Source organism: Spea bombifrons, chromosome 5 (genome assembly GCF_027358695.1).
Source record: "Spea bombifrons isolate aSpeBom1 chromosome 5, aSpeBom1.2.pri, whole genome shotgun sequence".
Lineage (NCBI taxonomy): Eukaryota > Metazoa > Chordata > Amphibia > Anura > Pelobatidae > Spea > Spea bombifrons.
Window position 1 is genome coordinate 24,566,779 of NC_071091.1, and position 14,893 is coordinate 24,581,671.

The 14,893-nt window shown below is 38.7% G+C and overlaps 1 protein-coding gene across 1 annotated transcript in view; it reads right to left on the reverse strand.

Annotated features, from left to right (window-relative positions):
* TBC1D5 (TBC1 domain family member 5) overlaps positions 1-14,893 on the reverse strand; it is a 239,581-nt gene that overhangs the window by 26,297 nt on the left and 198,391 nt on the right. The window contains exon 18 of the mRNA XM_053465963.1: positions 2,299-2,462. Coding sequence (XP_053321938.1) covers positions 2,299-2,462 — 164 coding nt within the window. The remainder of the gene's footprint in view (positions 1-2,298; positions 2,463-14,893) is intronic.

The window sequence follows — 14,893 nt, forward strand, 5'->3', positions numbered from 1 at the left end:
ACAATTCTCTTCCGGCATGACATAACAATTTGGACTTTAAAAAATGATGAGAAGAGCCCCTCATAAACAAAGCTTACAAAACAGAAGGAGGTTTCATAAAGTTTGGGGGGAAAATATAACATATAGTAATATTTATGTTGTCTCTGTTTTTTTGGTGGGTACAGGAGAAAGTAGAAATGCAATTTAAAATCTATTAAAACACTATTGTAGAAAGACGAACGCCACCCTGTGTATCAACATATCACATAGAATATTAAAAATACCATGAAGGAATGACTCAATGTTTATTTAATAGGGACGTTTGTTTTGTGTGAAAAAAGGAACCAAAGCTGGATTTATGTTTTCGGTACGCTGAAATTATGAAATTGAACAAGCTGTATTATGGTGACATAATAATTATTAACATAAAAAAGGCTAAACTCTAACATCAAACATAATCAGGATACCGAAGAAAAGTAAAATACTAAAAGTAAAACATGGGTTTGATCAAACTGCAAAGATATATTCAAGCTTGCTAAGTTGAAACCTTTTGTAATTTGTTATGGTTCACATTTAAAGCAGACAGAGAGAGGCAGCTTTTGCAATAAAATTGTAAGTTATGTATAAACTAGTCTGTCATTAACGATAAGCAGATCCAGGTGCCTATTCATGAAATACATCATAAGACTGCAGCAGTTCGCATCATTAAGGGTGGCACGAGACACTGGGGATTTTGGAAATGTAAACCAAAACATACCTTGTGCATAATCTCCTTTTAAAGGTGCTGTTCCACTTAGACAAAACATTAATCACGCTCACAAGCATGATTGTTATTCCAACCTTTTTTCTGTGACTCAATGTAATAGTATGACACACACACACATGACCCTATGTGAGCTAATAATAAAGCATGTGTTTTCACGTGTGCACTGTCCACTGGGATGCAGCGTCTCCTGATGGCCGTTCCTTGCTGTAACCTATTGAAATCTCATGGCCAGTGTGGGGTCATGAGAATTGTAAGCCTTAGTTTCAAGAACCCTGCTCTAGCATGCTAACCAAATAAGCCTCAGAAGATCTCTGCTTTTATTCTTCCCAACCCTTTATATGAAGGTTCAATCAAAAAAAACATTAAGAAGGATTTTTGGTTTCAGTAACAACCACCTGTCAGTCTCTGCTTTTCTGTCACATGATAATTCAATGAGACACAATTTTATATGTTTAAAGAATCATTTCTAGAAAAGGTTTGGGGCGAGTAATGGTATTAAGGATTATGTATTGATGATGTATTTAGGTGTTAAATTCAAGAGAGTCGGCAGAAGAGTACTTTTACAATACATATGCTGGTAGGCTACAGGGCCAGTTCCGTACTTAACTGATTTCACTGTTGATTGGTATACAGAAAAAAAGAAATCTAGGCTAAAATTCAGTGGGAGGGATGGGGAAGCCCTTTTGTTGGATGACCTCGACGCGGTCAGCAGCATTCCCATCACACTGAACATCTGCAGAAAGCACATAAAACCTTGCATGGTCACAGACACGGCCCCACCATGGACACAGAGCAAAGATCCAACAGTGCCTAAAAAGCAAAAAACTCTAGGAACTGTTTAATAAACTAATTGATGCTTTTGTTTTCACAATCACAAAGCCACCAAAATATGGCATCTACTAGATTGTGTTTGGATAATATGTTAATAATAATTCGATTAATCAGATCCCTGGCTGTTAAATGGGCTGTTAACTGGGTTAAAATAACAAAACAGGATACACAAGACTATTTATATATATTGAAAATGATATATAATCTTGAGAGAGAAAAAAAACATAATTTGCATAATTTATTTTTCTGTGAAAAGTACCTACTCATATTGGCTGCTCTACTAAAAATAGACATTATCAATCACATTATGAAGTCACAAACAATACTTGTGCATTGTCCACTACATTATCCAGGGTGACGTCAAGGCTATGTACTTTAAAATGAGAAAATGTCTCTCGAGCCGAATGAGAAACAGAGTGATAGATCACATTGTTCCTTACTTACTCATATTTTTCCAAAGAAAATTTAATTTTATAATATAAAATAACTGTAAAATGAATCTAAATAATAAGTACACAATACGGATAAACTCATTGTAACAGATCATCACTTCAAATTTCATTTCTTGGCTTGAGGTTAAGGGCACTTTCTGTAGCTATATATATATATATATATATATATATTAATTAAAAATAGCATATTTGCTTTTCAGCACATTGATAAAAAGAAAAGCATCAGCGCTTAAAAAAGTAAAGCATCAGCACTAGAAATGACAAACTTACAGATTCCTTTTTGCCCTGGGATTTGCTGTGAGAGCGAGAGCGAGAGATGTTGCTGAAAAAAGAATCTTTCTTCCCAGCTGACGGAGGAGGAGAGTCTGTGTGGTCACGGCCTCCAGGCAAACTCTCGATACTGGGAGATGCACTGATGTTCTTGGTGCTTTGGCCTAAAACGAAATGAAAAGAAAAACACAACTTCAGGAATAGAAACATTCTAAAATTATTATTTCGGCGCACCACATGTACTGCTTTGGGGTGAATCTAATGTAAAACAAATGTTATTTCAGCACAGCAAAAAATAAACTATATTGTGCTGGTAGGTACCATGGATAAGCACACATACTCTTGTCTGTACCGCTCACTACACCTGGAAACCAAGAACGAATGGACAGATTTTTTAAATATTCTTAATATGGTATTTTGCACTGGAAATTGATGCTTAACAATAACAATTCAGAATATCTGTGCCTTCTGGCATGTAAAAGGTAGGGCGTAGAATCTCTATGATGGACAATTAAAGGGTAAACATTTGCATAGTCTTCAGGGTCAACTGAAGTTCCAAGGTATGCCAATTACTAAAGCGTACTTGCGTGAAAAAAAAAAAGAAAGAATGTCTCTGGAATGGAAAATGACCTCTCCTGAATGACTTTGCATTTAACTTGAGAATTATTTCTGCTGGTTTCACTGTAATTATAATTATGACAGACTACGAGGCAAAACGCTTCATTTATAATATGTAACTATGGGTGGACAACAGTAGGTTCCTCTTCTTGCCATTTCCATTTCTCTTCTACTGTTACAACCTCTTTCAACTTGTATTTCCAGGATTTTACCCATGCTGTGCCTATTCTCTGGAGTTTCCTACCCCAGTTTATCAGATTCTCTCCTACTCACTTCAACTTTTGCTAAAAACCTCATCTATTTAGAGAGACATCCAACCTACCCTCAACCTGCATCCTAAAGAAACCATTCATCCTCCCTGCCTTTGAGATCTCCACATCACTGACTACATCATCTGGTAGTCGCAAAAATAAATTCAATCAAAATACCAATAACAATAATGTCAATATTTATTAATCAGAGCAAGGTCCAACATTTCAACTTAGAACAGTTGTGTCGAGGCTAACAAAAACATGCAGAGAATAGAGAAATTGGCATGGAAGGAGACACTTCTATAGGAAGACCTCTTGCTCCCTTTAGTACCATAAATATATATTTTTTCTTTTTGGGGGTGGGAAATTATATGCAAATAACTTATTATAATCTTGTTAGTTTCTTCTATTGTAAAATATTGAAATGCAAAATGTCAGATACCAGGTCCCTTTAAAAGTGAAATAAAATACCAAACTAAAATACTAACAAAACTGTATGTTCTTTATGTCATACTGAATGTAAATCACTAAAAAGTGCAGAAAAAAATGATAGCAAATATTTACATTTTCCCAAAACAATATTTTTTTCAAAAAATGTAAAACACGCACTTTTCCATGGCTTCAAAATGTACAGAAATCTTACATCTCTCCCCAAAAGGTCAACCTTCAATATATCTTGTTATGCTGTTTTGCCAAGACACTGCAGTGACAGAGAGACGATTACACAGCTTGTGTTAAAATAAGGAAACACACTTATCAGGCTTGGTCTATAAATCTATCACACTGTGCAAAGCTGCATAACATGATACCACTGCATAAATAAGCTATTAATAAATGATAATAACTTCTATTTCCACAACAGTTGTATCACTTCACAATGTTGTGTCTATTTAAGTAAGTAATAGACCCAAAGTATAAAACCATCACTAAAAATGACGTAGATTTAAATTGAAATTGGAAAAAGAGTTAAAAAATAACAAAAAAAAACATTTTACCCATTTTGATGACATGGCAACATTAGATTTGCCACCTTTTGCCAAATTTTTAATTTTAAAAGATCGTATGGCCATGGGAATGGTTTTACAGATGACATTAAAAAAAAGTTTGGTTTCTTAGAAGAGACCAAAAAAACAAGAAAAGAGGGGCCCTCTTTATTTTGAGACAGGTGGCAACCCTAATGTAAATGGAGTAGAACTGAATGCGGATCTAAACATATATAATTCAACATCTAAACTTAATATTTCATAGTGTTTGAAATTGGAAATAAACTTGCAATTGTATGAAATGTACAATGTAATGTTATTCACAGACTGTTTTTACAATTATTGATCATTTTAACTCAAATGCAATATCAAATAAAATGTCCATAGCTGTTAATTTCCATATAATTTCATATTGTGACTACCTAGTTTTAGGAATGATGGCTATAACTGAAAATGTAGTGCACATTACATAAACTGTAAGTAACTCACTTTCTTTTGGCTGAAAAGGCCACAACCAATTAAGACGAAATGCTACAATAATACTTATTTTTTTTTTTTTTTTTTACACCAAAAAAGGAAATGTTTTAAACCTTTAACTTAGCCCATGAGATCTCTTGTCCGCCACTAGAGTAAAGCTGGGTCTGTTTGAAATATGATTTTGTGCAGTTGCAGTTAGTTTTGAGATTGTGTAACTCTTCATCGCTATGATTTAAAACAAACAAATGTGAACATGTGTTCTGCACTCCTTAGTTCGTGATTAGCTAAGCCCATTTGGTGCCATGGAACTTCCGTGCCATCCCTGCGCTTCTCTTCCTTGCTTTAGACAAATGTGGGAAAGGAGTGGTTCAATTCAGAGATATAGCCACCTACTGTCATACAGATGGGCCTGTCTGAATATTTTTCGTCATCAGCCCCTAAATTCTTTGAACGCCAATGGTAAAGGGAGTAGGTCCCTAAAGCAAAACTTATCTGTTAAAATGTGCTTTCCAAGAAGTAAGCTGCTAAAAGACAATTTCATCCAGTTTCCATTTTCCCTTGTATGTAACAGTATCTACAAGTAGCAATTAAATATAAATCAAGAATGTGTTTTCTGGGCTAGCGAAAACTGAATTTGAAAAATAAGAAAATGAGGCAAAGTGGTAGCAAGCCCTCCCTACATGGGACTAACATCTATATGGATGCTATAAGACACATATGAAGATGAGCACCACAAATTATTTCTTGAATCGTCAATGAAGCGTAACCACAACAGATATTGAAACAATCCATCTTCTACATAAATTATGTCAATTTAATGTATGATGTGAATGAAAGCAAATTCAAAAGCAATTATCAACTGAGCCAGCATTAATGCCTCTCCAACCTTCTCTGTCTATCTGTGTGTCTAAAGGTGACAAATGGGCCTGTATGCACAGAAATTGCATGGGGTGCTGTTTCTAGGACAGAAAGGTAGGATTCTAAACCAGAAGACAGTAGTGTCACAGAGACCAAGATCATGAAGAATTTTTAAAAGAAGAGGGTGGTCCACAGTGTTAAATGCAGCAGAGAGGTCCAGAAGGATTAGCATAGAATAGTTCTCCTTGGGTATAGCAGTAACTTTACTAAGGGCGGTAGAATGTTGAGAGCGGAATCCTGATTGAAGATGGTTAAGTAAGGAGCTGGAGTCAATAAACTTAGTTAGGTGTAAGCAATTCTTTCAAGAAGCTTGGAGGATAGAGAAAGTAAAGAGGGTTGAAGGGACATGTGGCTGGACAAGAGGAACGAAGGAGTGCATGAACCTCATCTTCAATGACAAGAGAGAAAAAAAGAGGAAGAAGAGTATGGGAGGGTGCAGACTCAGAGGGGGGCAAGGGCAGGGTTTCAATTTTATTATTGAAGAATGTGGCAAAGTCAGAGGCAGTAAGATTAGTGGAAGGCGTAGATATGATAGAGTGAAGATGGGGATTTAAAATACGGAAGAGGTGTTTAGGGTTGTGAGACAGGGATGAGAAGGGAGGTGAAGTAGTAGGAACATGGCATGAATTTTTATTGTAGTAAGTCAGACATAGAATCTAGAGTCTTCTGCCAACTATGTTGAAGGTGCCTGGTTACTGTTGTATGCCAGGGTTGGAAATGTGAGCGTTGTGAAGAGCGAGTGGTAGTTGGAGCTACATCCTCAAGAGCAGATGTGAGGGAGAGAGAAGAGGGAGTAAATCAGTTAAGAATTTCAGAAGATCAAGAGAGCTAAGGTCTATGGTTAAGCAAGGTTTTTTGGGGAAAGGGAATGAGTAAGATGGAAAGTGAGAGAGAGCTGGATAGGAAGTGGGGGTCAGAGAGGAGGAAAGGGGAACTAGAGTGAGTTTGTTAGTGAGAGAGCACACACTAGAAAAAAAAAGGTCCAGGATGTGACCATCATCGTGACCAGAGGAGTCGGCATGCTGTGTGAGATCAGAGGAGGTAATGGAAAGGAGTTTTGAAACAACAGGGCTCAAAAAGGTGTCTACTGGGATTAAAGTCTCCAAGGATGACAGAATGGACATCAGAGGAGAAGAAGGCATAAAGAGAAGTGGTCAAGAAAGATATTAGCAGAGCCAAGGGGATAGTATATATATTTCAGCAATACGTAAAGAAATGGCTGTTTTTTTTACACGTAGAATGTGCATTCCATAGAGAAAAGGTTTTACATATTTTACATGTTAACATATCATTCTTGTCAACTTTGACAACTTTTTCCTAATTATAATATAATTAATGCATTGTATGTACATATACACTCTGGAAGACAGGTTTGAGAGGTTTTGAAAATGTTTTAACCAAACCACACTGCCCCTTTGTGGCTGACTGGCAAATGGCAGATTTGCAAAATAAATAATAGAAAAGGGTACAAGCATTTTGTGGCTTTAGTTTGGAAGAGATTTGTCACACAGATGAAGCCAGCCATCTTTTAATTTAATTACATATTTAAATACATTACCTATGAGATCATGAGATCAGTATACGCATACATGGATAAAAAATATGACTCGGCTATCATACAGTGCTGTGAAAAAATATTTGACCCTTTCCTGATTTCCTCTTCTTCTGCATTTTTGTCGCACGTAAATATTTATCAAACTAATTTTAACTGCAGACAAAGATAAACAGAGTAAACACATAATGCAGTTTTCAAATAATGACTTCATGTATAGAAGGAAAAAAGCTATCCAAACCGCCTTTGTGAAAAAGATCACTTTGAGCCCAGTTGAATCCAAACATCAATTAAATAGAACTTGTCTCGCAAAGTGAAGTAGGCTAAAAGGTCCCAAAAAGAAGCACATTCTGCCGCGATCTAAAGGAATACAACAAAGTCGCTGACACCTGTCTGGAAAGGGTTAAAAGTCATTTTCTAAGGCTGTGGGACTCCAACAAACCACAGTGAGAGCCTTTTTCTACAAATGGAGAAAACTTGGAACTGTGGTGAACTTTCCCAGAAGTGGCTGGCCTACCAAAATTCCTCAGTGCATTGACAACTCATCCAGGAGATCACAAAAGAACCCAGACTAACATGTAAAGAACTGCAGACCTCAATTGTTAAGGTCATGATTCCACAATAAGAAAGAGGCATCCATGGGATTAATATTCTGTGGGGTGATGAGTCAAAAGTGGAACTTTTTTGAGGACATGGATCATCATACCAACAGTCAAACACGGTGTGATGGTCTGGGGCTGCTTTGCTGCTTTAGGATCTGGGCGACTTGACCAAAAAATGTCCAGATATTAATTTGTGACCTAAACCTTAAACGCAGTTTGGTTATGCACAGGGAGAATTAACCGGAGCACACAAACAAGTTCACCTCTGAATGGCAAAATGAATAAACAAAATTACGGTTTTGGAGTGGCCTGACTTGAATTCAATTGAGATGCCGTGGCATGACCTTAAAAAGGGCACTTCATGTTTGAAAACCCTCAAATTTGGCTACATTAAAACAATTCTGCCAAAAAGAGTGGGCCAAAATCCCTTCACAGTGATGTAAGACTTATTACCAGTAATTGCAAACATTTGATTCCAGTTGTTGCCAAGGTTAGCACAACCAGTTATTAGGTTTAGGGGGGCAATTAATATTATTGGATGTGGTAATAATCGCGTATTTAGAGATAGGTGAAGAGATGTAAGTAAGGGAACCACTTTGAAGGGCTTTGAAAGAAAGAGTGAATCCTGAAGTGCACAGGCAGCCAGTGAAGAGACTGATAAGAAGAGAGAGGTGTTAGTAAATTGATGGGAGAGGAATAAAAGTCTGGCAGCACCGTTCATGGTGGGTTATAGAGGGGTGAGAGGGAGACCAGCTAAGACAGGGTTACAAAAGTCAAGGCAGGAGACAGTGAGGCCATAAACAAGAGCCTTGGTGGCATCTTGTGTTAGGAAGGGATGAATGTAGGGATTCTTTTTAAGATGGAGACATCTTATATATATATCCGTTTCACTCACTCACTATTAAATGGTCATTTACAAGGTTAGGATCAAAACATCCAGCAGGGAAGGGCTTCCTTGGAGAATCTCTTATCCATGTGAGACAAATGATGATACTACAGAGGGGATGAGTGGCCAGACCTCTTCATAAAACCATGTGTATCTCAGACACAGTCTTTGGAATACACATTCTATGAAGCAGGCAGTCTCTGGAACACACAATCCTGGAACAGACATTCTTAGGAATGATCATACAAGGACCCTATGTTCTGGATAAGTCTATTCCAAGGAGCATGAGGGTCCTAGGAGAAAGGTCTATTAAGGCCTATGGAGAAGTTCCACAGAGAGAGAGAGAGAGAGAGAGAGAGAGCACAGATACAAAATACTGATACATTATTGTGTTATGTAGTTTTGTTTTAGTTATTTGTGTTTATGCACCAGCTATTTAAACTGCGTAGACTGTAACAGTGGGATAATTTAATTATCATTTTTTAATATAGCACCATCATATTCCGCATTGCTGTATGCTGTTCAATATACCTATATTTATACATTTCTGTACTGTTAAATCTCGGGTATAATAAACACAATTTACCACTTGTTCCAGTCCTGAAAAGGGTGGTAGGATTTATATAGAAATGCCAGAGGCAGCTTCAGGGATGAAACCTGGAGTATCTTTAGACTACACAGAAGTGTGGGGACCAGACCTGACCCCCATCTTAAGACGTTACAATCATTTTTTATTTTATAATATTTATTTCGTTATCATTTTTTGCCACCTTTGTATTATATCCAAGATTTTACGGTATGTGTTTTGTTTGGTCACACATTCCCTAAAGAATGAACCCCTTAAGAGTGTCATCATTTCTTTCAGTTAAATCAGTGACATTTCTTCAAAGTTTCTTCACATATTGAATAATACATTAGGTACTTCCATGGTCTAGACTGATATATGCCCTAGATGGGACAGGTTCCCAAGGACTGAGCCCTGAAGGGATAAAAACAAACAGTGTACATGTTCTAATGATTTTTCTTCTTGGTTTGCTTTTTATCTATGGCTAGAGATCAGAACTTATACAAGTTACATAATGATTAAGTTAAAGTGCCGGGGCAGTTGAGGTAACAGACATATACATATGTCACTACAGTGATTTAATATCGTCATCATGTTAAAATCCACAGTTGCCTGGATGTGCTTTAAATAAGCAAGTTTCTGGCAGGACTTCATTTTCCTGCTGCATTTTTCAATCTGTCTCTGAGATACAAAAGGATTTGTTCCTTTTTCTTCTCTTCAGGTATCAGAAATACCAAGTTTCAATCAGTGACACAGCAAGTGCACACATGGAGAAAAGCCTATGGAAAAGTGTGGAGGAAAAATGGAAAAAATAAAGTACGATCCAGATTTTGTTGATTGGTAGATCCTGGAAAGTTTTAAATATCTATAGCTATGGTATCACTAGGCTAGTATGCCTTTTTGAGCAATTTCTACTTTTATTTTTCACTTTTAAGGAATGCCTCCACTTGGAAACTGAACCCATCACAATCTATTTCCATCTAGCACCTTATTTTGTCACTGGTCCTCACCTTTTTGCCTTGCAGTCCTCAACTTGTGTATGCAATGGCGTATCTAGAGTATTTGGCACCCGGGCGGATCCTAAACACACCCTGATACTTGCACACACACAAAGGGCTGATCCAACCTGTGGCACCCCTTTGAGTGGCACCCGAAGCTTACCCCATTGATAATGTGATAATGAAGCAGCAGTTTAGTGATGCTTTGTTATTTCTTTTAATAAATATAACACTGGTTTGTCATTTTGAAAGCCCTTCCCTGGTTAAGGCTTTATGCTTTAAGCATGGGCTTTTAAATAAACTTATACTTATTGAAGAGAGTGTGCAGAATGTTTCTTTTTTTGTCTGATATCTGTGGCTTTTCAGAAGAACTCTGCTATTCTCATACCTTGATGAAAGTACTTATTTATTTTTTATTTTTTAACATCTCTTGTGGAGGTGGGCATTCCTGTCCTAGGAATTACCTCTGATCTTCTTTGATGGGCCAAGGAACCGTAAGACCAAAAAATGTGGCCACCTTGCAAAACTTTAAACCTGTAAGGCGTCTGGGGTGGACATGCCCTCACTCCACCAATTTCTGGGGTCATACCCACACTTCCTCATCTCTTGCCACACTCCCAACATTGTGTAGAGTGGGTGGAGCTTTGGGACAGTGTAATTGATAGCTGTGCTGCAAAGCGTCCCTGGAAATTTTTGTCATACGTTGGCAACTATGCTGTTGATTGGCTTAAGACGCCATTCTAACTGTAGAGGGAGGAAACAGGAGAAAACTTCAGAAAAATAATTAGATAAAAGCTAGTTCTGCCACTCTATTTCTTTTTTCCTTGTGGGGAAAAAAACATCCAGAACAATGATAATCGGGGTTAAGCGCCGACATGCAGTTCTGGGTGCCGGTTAGGATCCAGATTCCCCGCGGCGCAGCAGGGGACCTGGATCCTTCTCTCCAGCAGCCAGTGGAGGTCTGCGCGATGCGCATAGACAACCTCCGCTGCCGACACTTCTAAAACGGAGCGCCGGTGTGACATAACCTTCCGGTGCTCCACCATAGAAGTCCCAGCGGAAGTGCCGGCAGCAGAGGTTGTCTACACGCAGACGTTCACCAGCTGCAAGAGAGGAGGATTTCCCACAGTTCTTCCTCTCTGGCAGCCGGTGAATGTCTGTGCTATGCGTGCAGACAGTCTCCAGTGCCGACACTTCCGCTGGGGCTTCTATGGTGGAGCACCGGAATGTTAAGTCACACCGGTGCTCCTTTTTAGAAGTGTCACAGACGTCCAGCGGCTGGCCCTGCTAGACCCCAGGAAGTCTGGGGGGGGGGATTGGTAAGTCTGGGGGGTGGTGGTATATGTAGGGAGCAGAGTGGCATTTCTACAGGAAAAGTGGCATTTCTAGGAGGCATAAAGCACATCAGGGGACATAAAGCATATCAGAGTGGCATATCTGGGGGGCAGAGTGGCATATCGGGAGCAGAGCCAAATATCTATAAGTAAGGTGCATTATGAATTAAGGGGGGACCTTAAAATGGCTATTGGTTTTCCGAATTTATGTTTATATATAACATATGCTGACTAACTGCATAATAGATATGTAAGGACTTACCTGCCTCTCTGGTCCCGCTCCGTGACTGATCCCGCGATGCTTCCTCCTCAGGTGGCTTCCCGGGCAGTGAGTACCACCGCTACCCGGTCTGCGTCTTCACCGCAATGCCGACCACACAGCAAACAGGTAGCGCCACCACGTGGTCAAAACACGTATTGCTGTTTGTTAGGTAAATTATTGTTTTGCCATTCCACTAATGTGTATCTTTTCTTTAAAAATATTTTTTTCTTGAAAATAGCACCAAACTTTAAGGATGCGGCCTATAATCGAGCCAAAACGGTACGCTGATTGACAAATAATAAGCAAGCTAAAGATAATTTCTATAAGAAAATTTGCTCATGCCAAAATCTGACACAGGTGAGACGCAATCATTTAGGACATTGTACCATTACCTAAGCTGAAAACACTATCTGGATTTTTAATTTTGTTTTAATTTTGTCTTTTTTTTTTTTTTTTTTTTTTTTTTTTAAAGAAAACGTGTAGTACCAATAAAATAAGCAGAATGCCCTGATTCTGCCCGGCTAGTTGCAATATGCCAAAAATAGTCCAGAATTGGCAGGTAAATTAGTAATGAAGACAGTATCTGCAGATGGGGTTGCATACAAACTGGCCTCTTGATGTTCATCGTGCCGGTAGACTATTGATTTTTCCATGAAGAGCACAGTCCATAACTATCTGCAATCCATCAAATTACTCTTTCATTTATTACCATGCAATTATATGGCCATACGTCAAGCCGCATATGTCAATATATACTTTTTTCCACTGTCTTTAATTAACTTTAGTAAGTATTGGGCGCGTCTTGATTACATGTACTGGCACTGAAAAATCAACAGGACGCTCACATCATGCGCAATCCTGATGTCATTGTCAAGCAAATAACGACTTTCTTACATATTGACGACAATCTGTTAGTATGGCTTTTTCTTCTTAGACATTAATTACCACGAACAATTTGTGATGAAAGGCAGAACACGATATAAAAAACAAAAATGGTACACATGAATATGTTCATTAATAGTCATTCTTCTCAAACAATGGACTTGGTGTCAGGAAAAAGAACATGAATAGTAAACTCAACTATTCTCAGTACCACCTTTAGTCTGTCATATTTTACTACTGTATTTGTTTCCACCACGTCTGTTAACTACATTGCTTGAATGGTCTGCTTAACATTGGTGTCAGGACTGCAGGTAGGAACCTGAGGACATGGAACTGCGATTCCCTGGAAGAGGAGTAAGTTTTTTCCCCTAGTATTATATAGAATATACAGAACAGTAGACTGGTCAGTGATTGAGGAGATATAAGTAGGGGAACCGCTATGAAAAGCTTTGAAAGTAAGAGCCAGGATTTTGAAATGACTTCTGAAGCGCAAGAGCAACCAGTGAAGAGACTGATGGAGGGGAGTGGTGTTAGTAAAGCAATGGGAGAGGAAGATAAGTAAGGCAGCAGCGTTCATGGTGGATTGTAGAGGGGCAAGAGGGAGACCAGCTAAGACAGGGTTGTAATAGTCAAGGTGAACAAGAGCCTTAGGGGCATTTTGTGTTAGAAAGGAAGAAACGCATGCAATGTATGGAGACAGCAGTTTTTTAAATAGACAGGACGTGAGGGTGAATGAGAAGTCAAGGATGACTGAGGCAAGGCGAGAGACCAGTACAGGAAGGGGTGGTCAAAGAGGGGGAGGGGAATTAGAGAAGTTAGCACATCCTAGAAATAATCAGGTCCAAGGCGTGGCCATCACCGTGAGTAAGGGAGTTAGTATGTTGTGTGAGTTCAAAAGAGGAGGCAATGGAAAGAAATTTGGAAGCTGCAGGCTCAAAGGGGTGTCTACTGGGATGACAGAGGGGACATCGGAGGAGAGGAAGTGGTCAAGAAAGATAGTAGCAGGGCCACGGGAATGGTATACAACAGCAAAGTGTAAAGAGATGGGATTTAAAAGCCAGATAGCATGAAATGAGGAGAAAGAGAGTGATAAAGCAGAGGCTGAAAGGTGTATGTTGGGAGGAGTAGGAAGCCTACATCACCACTCCTCTGCCATCAGGTCTGGGAGTGTGAGTGAGGTGGAGGACACCATAGGGGAGAGAGCAGTGGGGGAGGCAGTATTACATGAGGTTACCCAGGTTTCATTTTCAGCGAGAAGGTGCAGGTGAATTGGTCACATAGGGTTGTTAGTTTGTTACACACAGAATGTTCCAGAGAGCAAAGGTAAAAGGAGGGAGTAGTGACTTCAAACAGGACAACTCCATCTACCCCACCCAGGATCTAGAATCATTGCTATTAAACTTGCAGGAAATCCACAGTAAAAATAATAGCAGTGGTAGAGTTTATACAACTGACTGATGAGAAGGATAAATGCAGCCAGAATGTACACACACTCAGAGTCAGTGATAATAAGCATAAAACCTTGCTTGGCTACTTGCATTACTCCCAGCCGACTACATAATATTTGTGAATTCCTGCCTAGAAGGGCTCAGTTAGCCACATGTACAGAAAGCAGGTCTTAATCATTTGTTTAAATCTGCATATTAAACACAGAGTCAGTAATTTGTATTTTATATTGTGCAAGCTCCTTTTTTTCAAATCAGTCAATAAAAATAAAATTTTGAGATAAGATTAGAAATATTGTTTCTGTTACATTTCCATAAAAGTGTCTCCAGGCTACGATGTGGCTATTACGGCAATGCGTTCAGGTTTTTGTATGATTCTATGAAAGAATCTGTTTGTTTATTGGTCTATCAAATTAAATCTCAGTATCATTTTGGACAGCAAAGCAAGAAGCCATAATGTTGTTCCTGTTAAACAGGAATGTGAATCCTTAGGCAGCACGCAACTAAGGATGATAGACTTTAAGAGCTGGTGCTTAAAAATATTGCCTGAAATCAAATGACTACAGCCTTATTAAAGTTATTTCTGCCAGCTGCTTCAAGTGTGGAAGAACAATGAACTTTAAAAAAAAACTCAGAAATATGAGTTTTGGAAAATTCTTGCAGAAACATGGATAAAGAAACAGGACCTGGTATCTGAGATAAAACTAGATTAAAATCAGTAATATTATTGCCTGTGTGCTCCTGGGTATCAAGAGGTTATGGAGTGGGGTGTGTTGCGACACACCCCACTCCATGCCCACTGACATCGGGACCGCATACCTG